The following is an 18,166-nucleotide window of genomic DNA, read 5'->3' as shown; positions in this document are numbered from 1 at the left end:
ACGCCTATTTTCATTCTCTGCTTTCGTATGGCATCATATTCTGCGGTAACTCATTATTGAGTAAAAGAGTGTTCATTGCACAAAAGCGTGTAATCAGAATAATTGCTCGAGCTCATCCAAGATCATCCTGCAGACACTTATTTAAAGAGCTAGAAATCTTCACTGTAGCCTCACAATATATATATTCACTTATGAAATTTGTTGTTAACAATCCAAACGAATTCAAAAGTGATAGCAGTGTACATGGCTACAACACTAGGAGAAAGGATGATCTTCACTACTCAAGGTTAAATCTAACTTTAGCTCAGAAGGGGATAAATTATGCTGCCACAAAAGTCTTTGGTCACTTACCTAATAGCATCAAAAGTCTGACAGATAGCCATATAGCATTTAAAAGGATTAAAAAAGAATTTGTTAATGGCAACTCCTTCTACTCATTAGATGAATTTTTGGATACAGTAAGTGGGTAATTTCCCTACCCCCACAAAAAATTAAAACTATTGAGTTTCATGTAATATCTTGTGTAATGTAATATCTTGTATAGACACCTTTTATTAACCAGACACGTTCCACATCATTACGAAGTGTCGTATTCATGATCAATGGAACAAGTACTAATCTAATCTAATCTAATCCACTGCCTTTACTGTCTCATTTCCTAATTCAGTTCCCTCAACAACACCTCCTTTAATTCGACTACATTCCATCATCCTTGTTTTAATGTTTTTTACACTGATCTCGTACCCACGTTTCAATACACTATCCATTTCAATCAACTGATCTTCCAAGTCCTTTGGCATCTCTTACAGAACTACAGGGTCATCAGCAGTGTCTAAGTTTTTATTTCTGCTACCTGACTTCTATTCCTTTTCCAGATTTTTACATGTTTTCCATTACTGATTGCTCAAGGTACAGATTGAATAATGTAGGGAATAGACAACAAACCTGTCTCACATATTTGTCAGTTACTGCCTCCTTTTCATGTCCTTCAACTGCTATGACTGCAATCCGAGTTCTCTACAACTTAACACAACCTTTCACCACCCATTTTTTATACTGTTTTCCAGTTAACATTGTCAGGCATTTTTCCTAAACCTAGAAAAATTATAATTGTGGGAGGCACTTCAAATATTTTAGTTGATAAATCATTTGCTATTAACAGAGAGTACGCACAAGCTCATTTACTCCACAGTAGTTCGATTTTTGGGTAAAAATAAACTTTGTGAAATATTTGATGGCTGTATAGCCGGCGGTAGTGACCGACCGGTTCTAGGCGCTTCAGTCCGGAGCCGCGCTGCTGCTATCGTCGCAGGTTCAAATACTGCCTCAGGCATGGATGTGTGTGACGTCCTTAGGTTAGTTAGGTTTAAGTAGTTCGAAGTCCAGGGGACTGATAACCTCAGATGTTAAGTCCCATAGTGCTTAGCGTCATTTTAACCATTTTTTATGGCTGTATAAACAGTAATATACGTGCTTGTAGTTCTATGTTCTGTGCATCACTGACGACCCTGAATCTGGATTTGGACTTGATTGTGGTTTCGACGTGACATTGTTTGGTGGAGATGTTGGGTACTCCAAAATATTTACATCACCATAGTTCCAAATAGGTAACGTAAAAGCCGTCGCCTGTACAGACAAGAAGCGGAAACAAGCTGAACAAATTTTCCACGATCCATATATTCAAGAGACCAGTGGATTCCAAGCCAGCAGTAAGTCAGCTGCACATCAGGCATCTAACAGTATTTTCTGGAGACATTAGCAAGGACCTTACGAAAGGCTGAAAGGATTCGGCCGAGTCGCCAAATACAACAGTTGGGATGATATGATGTGATCACTAAATCTGTACTTTTACTTGAACGTCACAACCAAACAGTGGTTCAAGCACAACGAAAATAATTTCAATAGCTGGGACGAATTCCAGGCCGAAATGACGAAAATACTTGGCGATGAACAGCAGGAAGTCCACTCAGCGGGAGAACAACTGAAGAACAGGGCCCAACGTCATGAATAAACGACACAGTCGTACCTGCAGAATGTTTCGGCTCTATGCCACATCGTGAATACTAAAATGACAGGAGCCAACAAAATCTCACACCTGATGATAGGAGCTGCAGAAGATACTTCCTAGATCTTTTTGTAAAGGATGTCAGAACGACAGAGGTTTTCATCAAGTGGAGGAAATGTAAAAGAAAAAGAGTTGGACAGAAGAGTTATGACCAGCTGCCAAATGTGGTCCCTATGGCAGTTGTGGAAGACCATCAAGACCTCGCCTACCTCGTGTACCAGATAGTACGCTAAGAGTTAAGGTACAGCAGTGCATGGCAGCCAGAAACGTTGGGCCAGGTTCACAAGAGCTAGCAGCCTTGAAAGATCGACCCAATAGGTCAAGAGGTAACAGAGCATGTTGAATAAGAGGTGTATGAGACCAACCTCCACCACCCAGCGAATGCTTCACGAAGAATGGTGTTGACCATCTCGCATTTACACTGCCACCATCAAACGACAACCCAGCATCCGACCAACACAACTACAATTCACTCCTTCACCAAGTACAGCGTTCCTTAGAAGAACACACACGCTAGTCTGGTTTCACCGTGGATAAATGGTTCAAATGGCTCTGAGCACTATGGGACTTAACTTCTGAGGTCATCAGTCCGCTAGAACTTAGAACTACTTAAACCTAACTAACCTAAGGACATCACACACATCCATGCCCGAGGCATGATTCGAAACTGCGACCGTAGCGGTCGCGCGATTCCAGACAGAAGCGCCTAGAACCGCTCGGTCACCGTGGATACCCTGGAAGTGTTGTGCAATACTGTAGAGAACGAAGACGAATGTTCAAAGACTATTACGCTGCAAAGACATCAACCATCACAACGGTCTTACTCCACCAATCAACTTCACACGATAATTGTCGACCTGTTGTCCGATGGTCATCCCCATACTCTGGACGAGGTTACTCCACAACACGCCGCAGCTGTTCCATGTCACCACACAGAGGTACCAGCCGTTCACCTAACCACTGAATTCAGGAAAACTAGGCGAGGCGACCATTTATGGAGGTGAGGCCTCCACAGATGAAAATCCTCCCTGAACAACAGCTACCAAGATGACAGGAAATCTCACTGATGTCATCAACGGCAAACCAGTCCGGGCGCTAATCGAATAAGGCGCTTCTTTTTGTATAATGTTGGATGTCTCTTGTCACCTGGTCCTCTCCAGCGGCCTTTAGGAGGCTGAAGGTCGACACGACAGACAACTGAATAAAATCGTGAGGAAAGATGTCAACACACTGCTGCGCATTGATTCTGTGATACGAATGCGATTGTGCTAAAAGTCGCAAATGGGAAATACATCCAGCCAACAGGAACATGTATCTCAAGAATATCTATGACAGAACGCAGCATTTCGAATGTATCGTTTTAGCAGAATCATGTCATAATGCTATTCTCAGATGGTACATCTTGAGAGCATCTCAAGACATCATAGACTGTGAAAGATCAGAGCTCCAGACCAATGAAGCTGTTCCAAAAAGCGCGCATAACGAAGATTGCTCTGGGCGGTTGTTTGTCATTGAATTGTCATCCCACCATCATCAAAGAGGCGAGTTCCAGTCACTAGTCAAGATGCTCAGCTAAACTATGAAGCTTTTTCCGATTGCAGAAGGCTACTCAGGCTCACAAAAGAGATCCAAGGCTCAAGGAGAATTTTCACTAGCAGCCACAACTCACCCCTAAAGGTATATGCAAACGGACAGCCGAGCAAGTCCTGTAAGAGCAGCTTAGTCTCATCGATGAAGAATCATGCTCTGCTGACACTACAGAAAATGCTGAGGAGGAAACTGCTGTCTAGCTGCGGATAGTATCTGGCCTAGGGACAACGTCGGTGAGTAATAGCCACTCTGCGCCAGTTTTCAGATGCTTTCCAATCTGGTGTGGAGAAATGACAGACCAAGCGGTCCGTGATCAGACACCATATCAAACTGGTATCATCCACCAATTGGCCAGGGCTCATATACATTGTCACCACTTGAACGACGGATAATCCACGAGGAAGTGGAGAGGATGCTGCAAGACCACATGACTGCACCTTCAGAGAGTGCCTGGTCCTCTGCTGTGGCCTTTAGCAGGCTGAAGGTCGGCACATGGCGTTTCTGTATCAACTGAATAAAATCACGAGGAAAGATATCAACCCATTGCTGCGCATTGATGACACCCTGGAATGCTTGAAAGGAGCAAAGTATTACTCTACTATGGACAGGCTACTGACAAATTGAGGTTGATGAAGTTGACTGGGAAAAGACTGCCTTCATAACCTCCGATGGCCTCTATAAGTTTAAAGTTAAGCCCTTAGGACTGGGTAACGCTCCAGCCACATCAAAAGGTATGATGGATAACCTTCTTCTACACTTTAGATAGGCATTGTGTCTTTGCTGTTTGGATGACATTGTCGTTACTTTAAAGACATTTGAAGGATATGTAAGGCAACTGATAACTGTGCTGAAGTGTGTTCAGACTGCAGTTCTCTGCTTGAATCCGAAAGAGTGCCTCTTCGTCACCTAAGAAATAAAAATCTTGTGGCACCTTCTTAATGGCGCTGGAGTCTGTCCCGACCCAGAGAAAATAAGAGCAATCACATACTGTTCAACTTCTCGGCACATTCGTAATTTGAGAAGTTTTCTTGGAACGTGCTCATACCACTGGCGATTCTTAATGGACTTACATACAGCCGGCCGCGGTGGCAGAGCGATTCTAGGCGCTTCAGTCCGGAACCGCGCGACTGCTATGGTCGCAGGTTCGAATCCTGCCTCTGGCATAGATGTGTGCGCTGTCCTTAGGTTAGTTAGGTTCAAGTAGTTCTAAGTTCTAGGGGACTGATGACCTCAGATGTTAAGTCCCATAGTGCTCAGAGCCATTTGAACCATTTGAACTTACATACAAAGCTACATCCCTTGCAAGAAGTACTAGAGGCAGACGCCAAGTTTTCCTGGAACGAGGTGCGAGAAAGATCTTTCCTTATCCTTAAGGATGCGCTAACATCTTCTCCAGTTTTAGCATTCTATGATGAGAATGCCAAGACAGAACGTTACACCAATGTAGCAGTTTTGGAATAGCGGTAACTCTGAAACACATGTAGGAAATTGCTGAAGGGATAATATCTCATGCTTCCACAGTACCCACCAAATTCGAAATAAACTACACTAAAACTGAGAAAGAATGCCTTGTAGTTGTTTGGGCTATTAGCAAAATTCCAGCTATACTTACTTGGGAAACCACTCATCCTTGTAATGGACCACCATTCCTTATGCTGCCAGACTATTCTGAAAGATCCGTCAGGTCGAGTGGTGAGATGGACACACGGGCTTCAGGAATACGACATCACAGTGCTGTACTAAACTAGACGCAAAACACAAGAGCGCTGACTGCCTATCAAGGAAACCTTTGATGGAACACAGAAGCATGGATGAAATTTCAATCATCGCTACATCAAATGACATGGGTGCTGAACAAAGGGAAGATCCACCACTACTGGAAACCATACAAGCCTTGAATAAGGAGCAGCTGACCAAGGGGAAATTCTAGTTAACAGATGGAGCGTTGTATAATAGTAACTATGGTCCAATGGGACAGAAATGGTTGCTCATCATTCCAGGTCATCTCCAGCCAGCTATCCTGAAGTGTTTGGAAGACGTTCCAACATCTGTTCACCTGCCGTTCGTGAAGATTCTAACCAGCATCAGATGCACGTATCACTGGCGAGGTCCCTACCGCTGCGGTAAACACTATATGAGTCACTGTAAGGAATGCCAACGACCACAGTACATGCCACAGTTACCGCTGGAACATGTTTTACCAATCCTGCTTATAGCAGTGTCATTTCACCAAACTGGAAATCGAGGGATGTCTGCACTGACTAACCCACTGCGCTATCACTAAAGCTGTGCCGACTGCCAAAACTCCGGAAATTGCAAAGTATCTTGCAGAACACATCATTTTGAGGCGTGGAGCACCCTCATCGTGAAAAAGTTTTCCCACAGAGATTGGTATGAGAGGTAATTTCAAGTTGTGAAATCACCCGCAGGATGAAAACTACCTACTATCCACAGACGAATAGCCTCACAGAAATGGGAAATTATGTCGCACATCGTGACATTCGTATACAACACATCGTAACAGTGCATTATGGGCTTGACATCGCCTTGGTCGCGAAGGAAAAATACGACACTCGAGCAATGTTACTTTTTCAACCAGATGATACTCATGATGACTGTGTGAAACATCTGATTACCGGGACGAAGAAGAAAGACAGCAAGCTCGCATACGGACCCAGGGCGCCCAGAAGAAGGGCTGAGGCCGCTATAATGACAAGGACAGATCAATGAAATACAGTTCAAGAGACTTGGTGCAGGTTTTTATGCCTCTGTGGAAAGCAGGACTATCAGAGAAGTTATCAAAGCCCTACTTTGGGCCATATCGTATCCTTCGTCTCTACTTCAGTCCAGATGCGCGGAACGACGTTGGGAAGTTCAAGGAAACTGAAGACCCGCTCGACGATCACGAATCTTCTATGGGAATTGCAACTTTCGATGCTCATCACACTGAAGATGATGTAACAACAAGATCAGTACGGGAGGATCCGCCGGCGCCACCATACAGGGAACCACTGGCAACATGTAGATCCAGGGTGCTTTAGTCGTCTCCAATGAGACATTCTGAAACAGCAGGTCGTTGTTTCTGCACGAAAGGGAGAAATGCGAGGAGCTACAGAGGACGCAGTGCGACGTAGTATTTAGCTTTGCTGATTGGCGTGCTGCAGGCAGCTGGTTCAAACCCGACGACCACTTGTTTATGGTTTCTGGAATGTATGTTGTTGAAATATCTAATGTTTGTAATTTTTATGTCTTTTGGAATAGCCAATGTTTGTATAAATACCAGAATTCTGGAATATTCGATGGTTGTATAAGTAGCTGCACTCTCCAGAATGAGATTTTCACTCTGCAGCGAAGTGTGCGCTGATATGAAACTTCCTGACAAATTAAAACTGTATGCCGGGCCGAGACTCGAACTCGGGATCTTTGCCTTTCGCGGGCAAGTTCTCTACGACTGAGCTACCCAAGCATGACTCGCGATCCGCCCTCACAGCTTCAATTCCGTCAGTACCTCATCTCCTACCTTCCAAACTTCACAGAAGCTCTGAGAACCTTGCAAAACTAGCACGCCCGCGAAAGGCAAAGGTCCCGAGTTCGAGTCTCGGTCCGGCACACAGTTTTAATCTGTCAGGAAGTTTCATATCAGCACAAATTCCGCTGCGGAGTGAAAATCTCATTCTGGAAACATCCCTCAGGCTGTGGCTAAGCCATGTCTCCGCAATATCCTTTCTTCCAGGAGTGCTAGTTCTGCAAGGTTCGCAGAAGAGGTTCTGTGAAGTTTGGAAGGTAGGAGACGCACTACTGGCAGAATTGAAGCTGTGAGGGCGGGTCGTGAGTCGTGCTTGGGTAGCTCAGTTGGTGGAGCACTTGCCCGCGAAAGGCAAAGGTCCAGAGTTCGAATCTCGGTCCGGCACACAGTTTTAGCTGTATTCTCCTTCCAGAAATTGACTACTGGTCTGGCTGTAGTTGGGTCAGTAATATACGTTCTTTCAGTTCTAAGTGCTGTGCTTAGGTGACGACCCGCCCTTCAGATTTGGACTTGAGTGTGGTTCCAGCTTGACATTGCTCCCGCCAATATCTTCCTGCATTTAGCGTTTTCTTACCTGGGCTAAGGGGATCACACCCTCACAAAAACGCACTCGTACCAATAACACCACCTGCCCCACACTTCACTGTGGACATTACACATGCTGCTAGACAATGTTCTCCATGCATTCGCCAAACCCAAACCTTTCCATTGGGCTGTGAAAGGGTACGGCGTGTTTCATCACTCAGAATCACTGGTTTCCAGTCAACCACTCTCCAGTGGCGTCGCTCCTTAGACCATCTCAACTGTCACTTTGCATTGCCTAGAGAAAAGCGTGACTTTTGAGGAGCTGCTCGCTCCTGCGCTAGCTGCACTGCTGGTAGCTCTTTTAGCACTTTGGAACTCGCGAGCACTTTACAACTGCTTCCACTGATTTCATGCGACTTCTTACAACCATCCTTTAGTACGAGCTCTTGTTTCCCTTATCTTTGAATGCTGATCATTGCGCGATTTGGAAGTTGGTGGTAATAATATATGCTCTACATCCTCGGTGAAGATTGGATTTCGGAATTTAGTGAGCAGCCCCTTCTGTTTAGCGTGTCGTCTATCTGCAAGTGTGTCCCACTTCAAACTTTCTATAAGATGTGTAACGCTCTCGCGATGGCCAAATGTACCAGTCACGAATCTCTCCGCTCTTCTTTGGACCTTCTCAATTTTTGGAATCAGACCCAACTGGTAAGGGTCGCTTACAGACGAACAATACCCTAAGACTGGACGGACTAACGTATTGTAAGCTATTTCCTTTGTTGAAGGACTGCATCGCTTCAGGATTCTACCAATGAACCGCAATCTAGAGTTCGCCTTACCCGTTACTTGTGTAATCTGATCATTCCATTTGAGATCATTTCGAATAGTCACACACATATACTTGACGGACGTTACCACTTCCAAAGACTGATCATTTATTTTGTACTAATACATTAATGGGATTTTCGCCTTGTTATACGCAGTAGGTTACACTTACTAATATTGAGATAGAACTGCCAGTCATTACACGACGCATTTATTTTCTGTAAATCCTCATTGATCTGTTCACAACTTTCGTGTGATACTACTTTCCTGTAGACTACAGCATCATCGGCCGCTGTCAATACTATCAACCAGATCGTTTCTTGACGTCCGCCTGATCTTGATTTTGCTGTGGGTGCTCCTTCGCGTTTAAACTTCACAGTCACGTTACCAGCAGTCGACTTGGACAGCTTTAGAAGATTCGAAATGCCCCTGACGGATTTGTTTCTCAGGTGAAATTTAATGACTAGTCCACGTTCGACGGCAGTGAGCCCTGCCCACAGACGCATTATGCCGTTACTGCTTCTCTACCGACAGCACAATACTCCCCGCCTCTTTTTATACTGGTAGGTACACCTCTTGTGACATGTTCGAGTATAATGACTTTTCTGGAGACTAGAAATCTACTCTGTAGGAATCAGCATGGGTTTCGAAAAAGACGATCGTGTGAAACCCAGCACGCGCTATTCGTCCACGAGACTCAGAGGGCCATAGACACGGGTTCCCAGGTAGATGGCGTGTTTCTTGACTCCCGCAAGGCGTTCGATTCAATTCCCCAAAGTCGTTTAATGAACAAAGTAAGAGCATATGGTCTATCAGAGCAATTGTATGATTGGATTGAAGAGTTCCTAGATAACAGAACCCAGCATGTCATTCTCAAAGGAGAGAAGTCTTCCGAAGTAAGAGTGATTTCAGGTGTGCCGCAGGGGAGTGTCGCAGGACCGTTGCTATTCACAATATACGTAAATGACCTTGTGGATGACATCGGAAGTTCACTGAGGCTTTTTGCGGATGATGCTGTGGTATATCTAGAGGTTGTAACAATGGAAAATTGTACTGAAATGCAGGAGGATCTGCAGCGAATTGACGCATGGTGCAGGGAATGGCAACTGAATCTCAATGTAGACAAGTGTAATGTGCTGCAAATACGTAGAAAGTAAGATCCCTTATCATTTAGCTAGAATATAGCAGGTCAGCAACTGGAAGCAGTTAATTCCATAAATTATCTGGGAGTAGGCATTAGGAGTGATTTAAAATGGAATGATCATATAAAGTTGATCGTCGGTAAGGCAGATGCCAGACTGAGATTCATTGGAAGAATCCTACGGAAATGCAATCCGAAAACAAAGGAAGTAGGTTACAAATCAAATGGCTCTGAGCACTATGGGCCTTAACATCTGTGGTTCAAATGGTTCAAATGGCTCTGAGCGCTATGGGACTCAACTTCTGAGGTCATTAGTCCCCTAGAACTTAGAAATAGTTAAACCTAACTAACCTAAGGACATCACAAACATCCATGCCCGAGGCAGGATTCGAACCTGCGACCGCAGCGGTCTTGCGGTTCCAGACTGCAGCGCCTTTAACCGCACGGCCACTTCGGCCGGCCTAACATCTGTGGTCATCAGTTCCCTAGAACTTAGAACTACTTAAACCTAACTAACCTAATGACAGCACACACATCCATGCCCGAGGCAGGATTCGAACCTGCGACCGTAGCAGTCGCGCGGTTCCGGACTGCGCGCCTAGAACCGCTAGACCACCGCGGCCGGCGAAGTAGGTTACAGTACTCTTGTTCGGCCACTGCTTGAATACTGCCCAGCAGTGTGGGATCCGTACCAGATAGGGTCGATAGAAGAGATAGAGAAGATCCAACGGAGATCAGCGCGCTTCGTTACAGGATCATTTAGTAATCGCGAAAGCGTTACGGAGATGATAAACTCCAGTGGAAGACTCGGCAAGAGAGACGGGCTTTTGTTGACGTTTCGAGAACATACCTTCACCGAGGAGTCAAGCAATATATTGCTCCCTCCTACGTTTATCTCGCGAAGAGACCATGAGGATAAAATCAGAGAGATTAGAGCCCACACAGAGGCATACCGACAATCCTTCTTTCGATGAACAATACGAGACTGGAATAGAAGGCAGAACCGATAGAGGTAATCAAGGTACCCTCCGCCACACACCGTCAGGTGGCTTGCGGAGTATGGATGTAGATGTATATGTAGATATAGTACACAATTCAACATTACAGAGACAGGTATGGATATTTCTGAACAGACAGTGCAGGCTTTAGTTCTCTACTGCGTTACGTATCTGCATAAATTTTAGTATGATACTTAAGTTGTAAGACTGAGAAACTGAGACGTTGTTTGGGCCGCCAGACTGGGCGAGGCGACGTTCGTGGACCTGCCGTCGCTGCGAGAGCTGCGGCTGGCAGACAACCGCATCGAGGAGGTGCAGCGGGGGGCGTTCCACCGAGTGCCCGCCCTGCGGGTGCTCGACCTCAGCCGCAACCTGCTGCGCCGCATACACCCGGAGGCCTTCCTGCAGGTACGCTGCGCCCGCAGAGCACTGCGTAAAGCCGTAGGCACACGGAGCGTGCATCCGAACGTTGAGCGTGCCGAGTTTCTGACGTCATAGCGTGGAATAGCGTTTCGGGAGTCTTTCCGAACGTGCAGAGCAATATCTGGCATGTCAGATATTCTGAGCGTGCGTTGACCAATGAGATGGCACAACGCCACCTACGTCACACGCACGCCGTCTCCCTTCAGTACGGAGTTGTGAGGCACCATATTGGCATTCATTTCAAGCCTATATGTTCTAACAACCCTACCACAACAAAGGTCAAAAATTAATTATGATTGTAGTGTTGCTCACGCTGATAAATATTGCATTTTAGGGCAACAACAAAGTTATATTATGTGGCAGGTGTCATTAGAGCACAGTTAACAAAGTCATTTCTTGAAATAATGGATAAACTAGGCACTCATCTTTTCGTGTCTCCAACGCTGGTCTCGTTGTGAACTCAATCGTCGAGAATCTAGGTAGTGCTGATTCCAAGCTCGGATGCAAAGAGGCCTAGGTCTTATTCTGCGATATTCAAAAGTTTTATAGATGTGTTTCATAAACCATTCTTTAAGATTAAACTTTTGCAAGTTAGGACAATGGTGACGTAAAAAAGTAATCAGCACTCCGAATTTAAGTTAGACTTCTTTTTTTATTACTTTTGTTGCAATATCACGTAACTCGTTCCAAAACATCGCTTCACAATATAAAACATACTTGAAAATATCTTCTCCACTGTTAAAGTTCACATTTCATAAACTGACTACAATTTGCGTCTTTTTAACATGACGACCAAAGCTTGACTCTCTAATAACCGCTTACGCGCCCGAAAATCAGAGTTACAACTATGTCAATGATCATAGTGACAAAAGAAAGAATACACATAACAATAATATCATTGCAATATATACATATCGATGTATCGAAGTACCTCTGCATTAATGAAATCAAATCTGAATGTTGTCACAGAAATATGTTAACTATTTTACAGAAACACAGTAGAGTGTTTCTGGTATCGAGAGGTTGATGTGAGGTGCCGTAATGGTTACGTAATTCAAGTATATGCCGTTTCTGAGCACCAGCAATTTGAGAATCACTGGAAAGCCCGTTGTTACTTGTGTTATTCGTTCCAATAAAATAATAAGAAAGATCACATTCGTGGCAAAAGAATTATCGTAACTTGCGTATTCTGAGAGTATGCTGTTTGAAGGCAGCGACACACTGAAGATCCACCCAAAACGCATTGTTCTTGGTACAATTTCTTATAATTAAATTTCAATTAGTAACATCATTATCTACGATTAACGTTTTTAGCACGGGGTAACACAATATGGCTACGAGCAAAGATCGTGTTGTTGGTTTCGAAAGCCGGCTCGGTAGGTCAGCGTGTTCGGTCAGAGGGTTTGCAGCCCGCTGTAATAAAAAAAAATGAGCTAATCGATCAACAACGAACTCCAACGGATGTCTTACGACGTCCGCCCCGAGCAGATGCAACGAACAAAAGCGAACAAACTGAGATTTTAAAAAAAAAAAAAAAAAAAAAGGGCGCGATGAGTAGCGTCTCTGTCCAGTGATGAGGTTTCGTGGAGGCGGTGGTTCGCGTCTGAACAGATCAAAAATATTTTTCCTAACATTCGCGTTTTTATTAGGTTCTGATACTTTGTTATTAGTTTGATATAAGTATATGTTACAATATTTGATGTTATGTAAATATAAGCTCACCTTTTTTTGAGAGGTGACTTTGTTCGATTGGTTTAATCTGCAGGACAGCATGCGCTACTTGTATAAAAATATTTTGCTCCTTTTTCTTTTACGCTTCGTAATTCACATGTTGCAAAGATTCTGCTACTGGGTAGGAACAGTGATCAAGTAAGACTGATCTTGGGGTTTTACTAAAATATGGCAATGATGAAATAATGTTTATCTTATGCGGAGAAGTATTCCAAATTTGTACCACACTGTTTGTAATGGAACTTTTATAAGCCTGTGTCCTTATTGACTGAACATGCTACTTTCCTTAACGTGGACGATGAAGGAAACGTGCATTTTAATAGAGCTAACGTGGGAATTTTACGCGCGCCCGTTGAGTAAACAGTGTGATTTACGAACTAGAAACATCCCTCAACTTGTCCGGCCGGAGTGGCCGTGCGGTTCTAGGCGCTACTATCTGAAACCGAGTGATCGCTACGGTCGCAGGTTCGAATCCTGCCTCGGGCATGGATGTGTGTGATGTCCTTAGGTTAGTTAGGTTTAATTAGTTCTAAGTTCTAGGCGACTGATGACCTCAGAAGTTAAGTCGCATAGTGCTCAGAGCCATTTGAAGCCATCCCTCAACTGCCGCTGGAGTGCGTTGCGATCGCGTATACCACGTTTGGGCCCACGTACCGTATGCACAAGTCGCTTCGTTCCTGAGCCTTCAGCAGCACGTTGATCTTGGCACGCTCAACGTTGACGTTCGACAGCACGGTCCGTGTGCCGACGGCTTAAAGCCTAGTTTACATGACGACACTAGGTTGCAGGCAACTGCGCTACCGGCCACTACGCATGCGCGCTGCCTGTTTGCGCAACTCGATGGTGAAACTAAACACTTTCGGCGTGTTCCAACTTTGACGACACTAGTTGCACGAGTTTTGAGATTATGTGTGTTCGAAGAGTGTAGACAAAATTAAATACGAAGTGGGGAACAAAGAATAACGTTCGCTTTATTGATATCTATGCTTTGCATACGTGTTTGTAGGATTTCAGTGATGCTGATTACAAAAATAAGCAACATACTGCTGCTGTTAAGACCATCATGTGTGATCATAACACACATGGTTTGACAATATTTGAGCTGCAGGGCAAAAGTTATTGAGTTAGGAGCACATATAAAACTGAATTAAGAAAAATACAAGCAAGTGTAATTTTAGCTGTGCCAATGCTCTCGTCTTCAAGACTAAAATCCCATCTTTCGAGTTGGCCAAATCTTTGTTAAGCAATGTTGTTGACAGGAGGGAAGGCTATACAAATTCAAGTAGCTACGTTCTTTATTTAATATTCATCTGTTTAAAACGTCGCTGCAGTGCTCCCCGTTCACATATGTTAGAATTTTGAAATGTTACCACTGTACAGATCTATCTTCAAGAGAGTAGTTTGCAAACCATTCTCTTCTTAATGCGGCCTGCTTCGAGTCATTATTGTTGCTAATGTTAATAATTATTACTGTTAATGTTAATAATTATTGGTGTTAATGAAAAAGTGTCACCATCAACTAAAACCGTATCTTATAGCTTGCCGAGTGTTCTCGATTGTAACGCACGCAATATGATATGCAATTTCAGTTCTGGCAACAATTCTTCATGCATTACAGTATCTTTATTCCTTATCGCATAATTAACTCTATTTAGAAGAAACGTGACCAGTTCTGGTGACATTCTGCGATAATTAAAAGAACTTCTTGGATCTTCAGTTATAAATTATTTCAGCAAGGATGCTGAACAACTGAGCTGACGTCTTTTCTTCATCCAATCACGAATCGAAGCACGTTTCTTATTTTTTTTCTTATGCAGCGATTCCACGCAACAAGCTTTAACTCCATCACAACTCGTGCGACGTGCAGCTGCCAAAACTTTCATTTCAGACACGACTCAGGAACCCACTAAATGACGAAAGTGAATTGTATAGTGGTATCACCGTGTCTACAGTCATATATGAAACCACTTGCGTGCAGCTCATTCCACGCAACGAGGGCGCAGCCCAATGTCGTCGTGCAAACCACGAGTGGAAGCTACCAGGGAATTTCCAGTACCTACAGTACAGTCTTCCAGCCACCTTCCATACGAAACCAACCACTTTTTAGCCCTATCAAACGACACTTTTATTCATTTCATTTGTTGCGTACATAAAGACCTTTGCTTAATACAAGGTGCATAAGGTCTGGGAACACTTTCAATTTATTGCACAAGAACTAAACATTGTACAGAAGTCATACATATTGCATTTTTAAGAGAAACTCTGAAAGTTTTTTTTACAAAAATTCGATATGCGAACCATGAGTGACCCGGCAGACGTCAGTGAGGTAATCGAATTCTTGCCACACCCGTCCCAGCATGGCATCGTCGACTGTGGCAGTCGCCTCCCCTATTCTCTCCCGGAGCTCTGCTACATCACGTGGTAGAGGTGGTACACACAGCTGATCTTTAAAGTGTCCCCGCAGAAAAAAGTCACACGGAGTGAGATCTGGTGATCGGGGAGTCCATTTCATGAAACAGCTGTCCCCTTCTGCAGCACGGCCGATCCATCGATGCGGCAGCTCCGTGTTCAGGTACCCACGAACTTCACGATGAAAATGGGATGGAGCCCCATCCTGCTGAAAGATGAACGGAGAGTCCGATTGCATCTGAGGCATCAGCCGTTGCTGCAACACTTGTTTTTGTCGAACTCCAACGCACCGAAAACTCGCTCCGCGCCTGAACTCGCCACGTTTGCGACTTGCGCTGACTATCGGCAAATTACCAGACTACGCTGTGGCGGTATACATGAAAAAAAACTTTCATGGTTTCCCTTCAAAATGACATATGTCTGTACATTGTTCGGTTCTTGTGCAATAAATAATTGAAAGTGTTCCCGGACTTTATGTACACCCTGTATTTTAGGAATAGGTCATATATTTTTCAGTTTTTCATGTACCGGTACTGGGTTGGTTAAGTTCGTAGCGTTTTTTTCATAAGTTTAATAAACACAACAGACACTCATAACAGACACTTTAGTAATCAAAGACATATTATTTATTCGGAGATACGCTATATCTGGTGCCCCTGTTATTAATTATATATTCTCCTTCACTATTTACAACAGTCTGCCAAGGCTGGAAAAACTTTTCGATTCCGTGACTGTAAAAATCACGTAGTTCTGAGACGAGCCATGTTCGGAGCGCATTTTCATCGAGAAAGGAAGTTCCTTGAAAATTGTTCGATAAAGAGCGGAAAGGTGAAAATCCTGGGGCAGAAGGTCAGATGAATAAAGTGCGTGCGGAATTTCTTCCCATCCAAATTATTGTGTAGCGTTTTTCGTCAGTTTAACAGAACGAGGGAGCGCTCTGTCACTTTTCGCAGTCTTCCGGGTCGTTGTTCTTGGACTACGTCTGCAAGATGTCTCATATGTTGACGATAAATTTCAGCAGTAATGGTTACACCTCAGGTAAGTAATTTGGGTTACATCACAAAGTCGCTGTTACACCAGATGCATAACATTATATTTTGTGGATCCACAAAGCTCATCGTAGGGAGTTGGTGCTTTGTTTGGGGTAAATCATTCCTTTCTTTTCCTTGTGTTATCATAAAGACACCATTTCTCGTCGCCAGTTTAGCACTTCACGATGCCAGTATATTAGGACATGTTTTCATAAAACAGATCTGAAGATGGTCATTATAGACCGAAACCTTACGGTAATCTGAAAACAAAAACTTTGTGACCATAGACACGAAGCAAAGGTAATTTATTTCATCTTCATTTAATAACTAATGAATTATGACCAGAGTCCACATCTACTCTCGGAAATACACTCCTGGAAATTGAAATAAGAACACCGTGAATTCATTGTCCCAGGAAGGGGAAACTTTATTGACACATTCCTGGGGTCAGATACATCACATGATCACACTGACAGAACCACAGGCACATAGACACAGGCAACAGAGCATGCACAATGTCGGCACTAGTACAGTGTATATCCACCTTTCGCAGCAATGCAGGCTGCTATTCTCCCATGGAGACGATCGTAGAGATGCTGGATGTAGTCCTGTGGAACGGCTTGCCATGCCATTTCCACCTGGCGCCTCAGTTGGACCAGCGTTCGTGCTGGACGTGCAGCCCGCGTGAGACGACGCTTCATCCAGTCCCAAACATGCTCAATGGGGGACAGATCCGGAGATCTTGATGGCCAGGGTAGTTGACTTACACCTTCTAGAGCACGTTGGGTGGCACGGGATACATGCGGACGTGCATTGTCCTGTTGGAACAGCAAGTTCCCTTGCCAGTCTAGGAATGGTAGAACGATGGGTTCGATGACGGTTTGGATGTACCGTGCACTATTCAGTGTCCCCTCGACGATCACCAGTGGTGTTCGGCCAGTGTAGGAGATCGCTCCCCACACCATGATGCCGGGTGTTGGCCCTGTGTGCCTCGGTCGTATGCAGTCCTGATTGTGGCGCTCACCTGCACGGCGCCAAACACGCATACAACCATCATTGGCACCAAGGCAGAAGCGACTCTCATCGCTGAAGACGACACGTCTCCATTCGTCCCTCCATTCACGCCTGTCGCGACACCACTGGAGGCGGGCTGCACGATGTTGGGGCGTGAGCGGAGGACGGCCTAACGGTGTGCGGTACCGTAGCCCAGCTTCATGGAGACGGTTGCGAATGGTCCTCGCCGATACCCCAGGAGCAACAGTGTCCCTAATTTGCTGGGAAGTGGCGGTGCGGTCCCCTACGGCACTGCGTAGGATCCTACGGTCTTGGCGTGCATCCGTGCGTCGCTGCGGTCCGGTCCCAGGTCGACGGGCACGTGCACCTTCCGCCGACCACTGGCGACAACATCGATGTACTGTGGAGACCTCACGCCCCACGTGTTGAGCAATTCGGCGGTACGTCCACCCGGCCTCCCGCATGCCCACTATACGCCCTCGCTCAAAGTCCGTCAACTGCACATACGGTTCACGTCCACGCTGTCGCGGCATGCTACCAGTGTTAAAGACTGCGATGGAGCTCCGTATGCCACGGCAAACTGGCTGACACTGACGGCGGCGGTGCACAAATGCTGCGCAGCTAGCGCCATTCGACGGCCAACACCGCGGTTCCTGGTGTGTCCGCTGTGCCGTGCGTGTGATCATTGCTTGTACAGCCCTCTCGCAGTGTCCGGAGCAAGTATGGTGGGTCTGACACACCGGTGTCAATGTGTTCTTTTTTCCATTTCCAGGAGTGTATTTTGCAGTTTAAACTCTGTTCTAAATCGCTGTCCTACCATTATATAATCTACCTGAAACCTACCAATGTTTCCTCATCTCTTCCACGTATACAACCTCCTTTCATGAT

The 18,166-nt window shown here is 44.9% G+C and overlaps 1 protein-coding gene across 1 annotated transcript in view; it reads left to right on the top strand.

The window, feature by feature from the left end:
• Window positions 1-18,166, top strand: part of LOC124775156 (protein artichoke) — a gene marked incomplete at its 5' end in the record, with an annotated part of 177,926 nt that overhangs the window by 57,100 nt on the left and 102,660 nt on the right. Inside the window, one exon of the mRNA XM_047249996.1 lies at window positions 10,910-11,078. Within this exon, the coding sequence (XP_047105952.1) occupies window positions 10,910-11,078 (169 nt within the window). The remainder of the gene's footprint in view (window positions 1-10,909; window positions 11,079-18,166) is intronic.

This window comes from Schistocerca piceifrons, chromosome 2, assembly GCF_021461385.2.
Source record: "Schistocerca piceifrons isolate TAMUIC-IGC-003096 chromosome 2, iqSchPice1.1, whole genome shotgun sequence".
Lineage (NCBI taxonomy): Eukaryota > Metazoa > Arthropoda > Insecta > Orthoptera > Acrididae > Schistocerca > Schistocerca piceifrons.
Note: the sequence above shows the minus strand (reverse complement) of the source record. Positions and strands in the feature narration are given on the sequence as shown.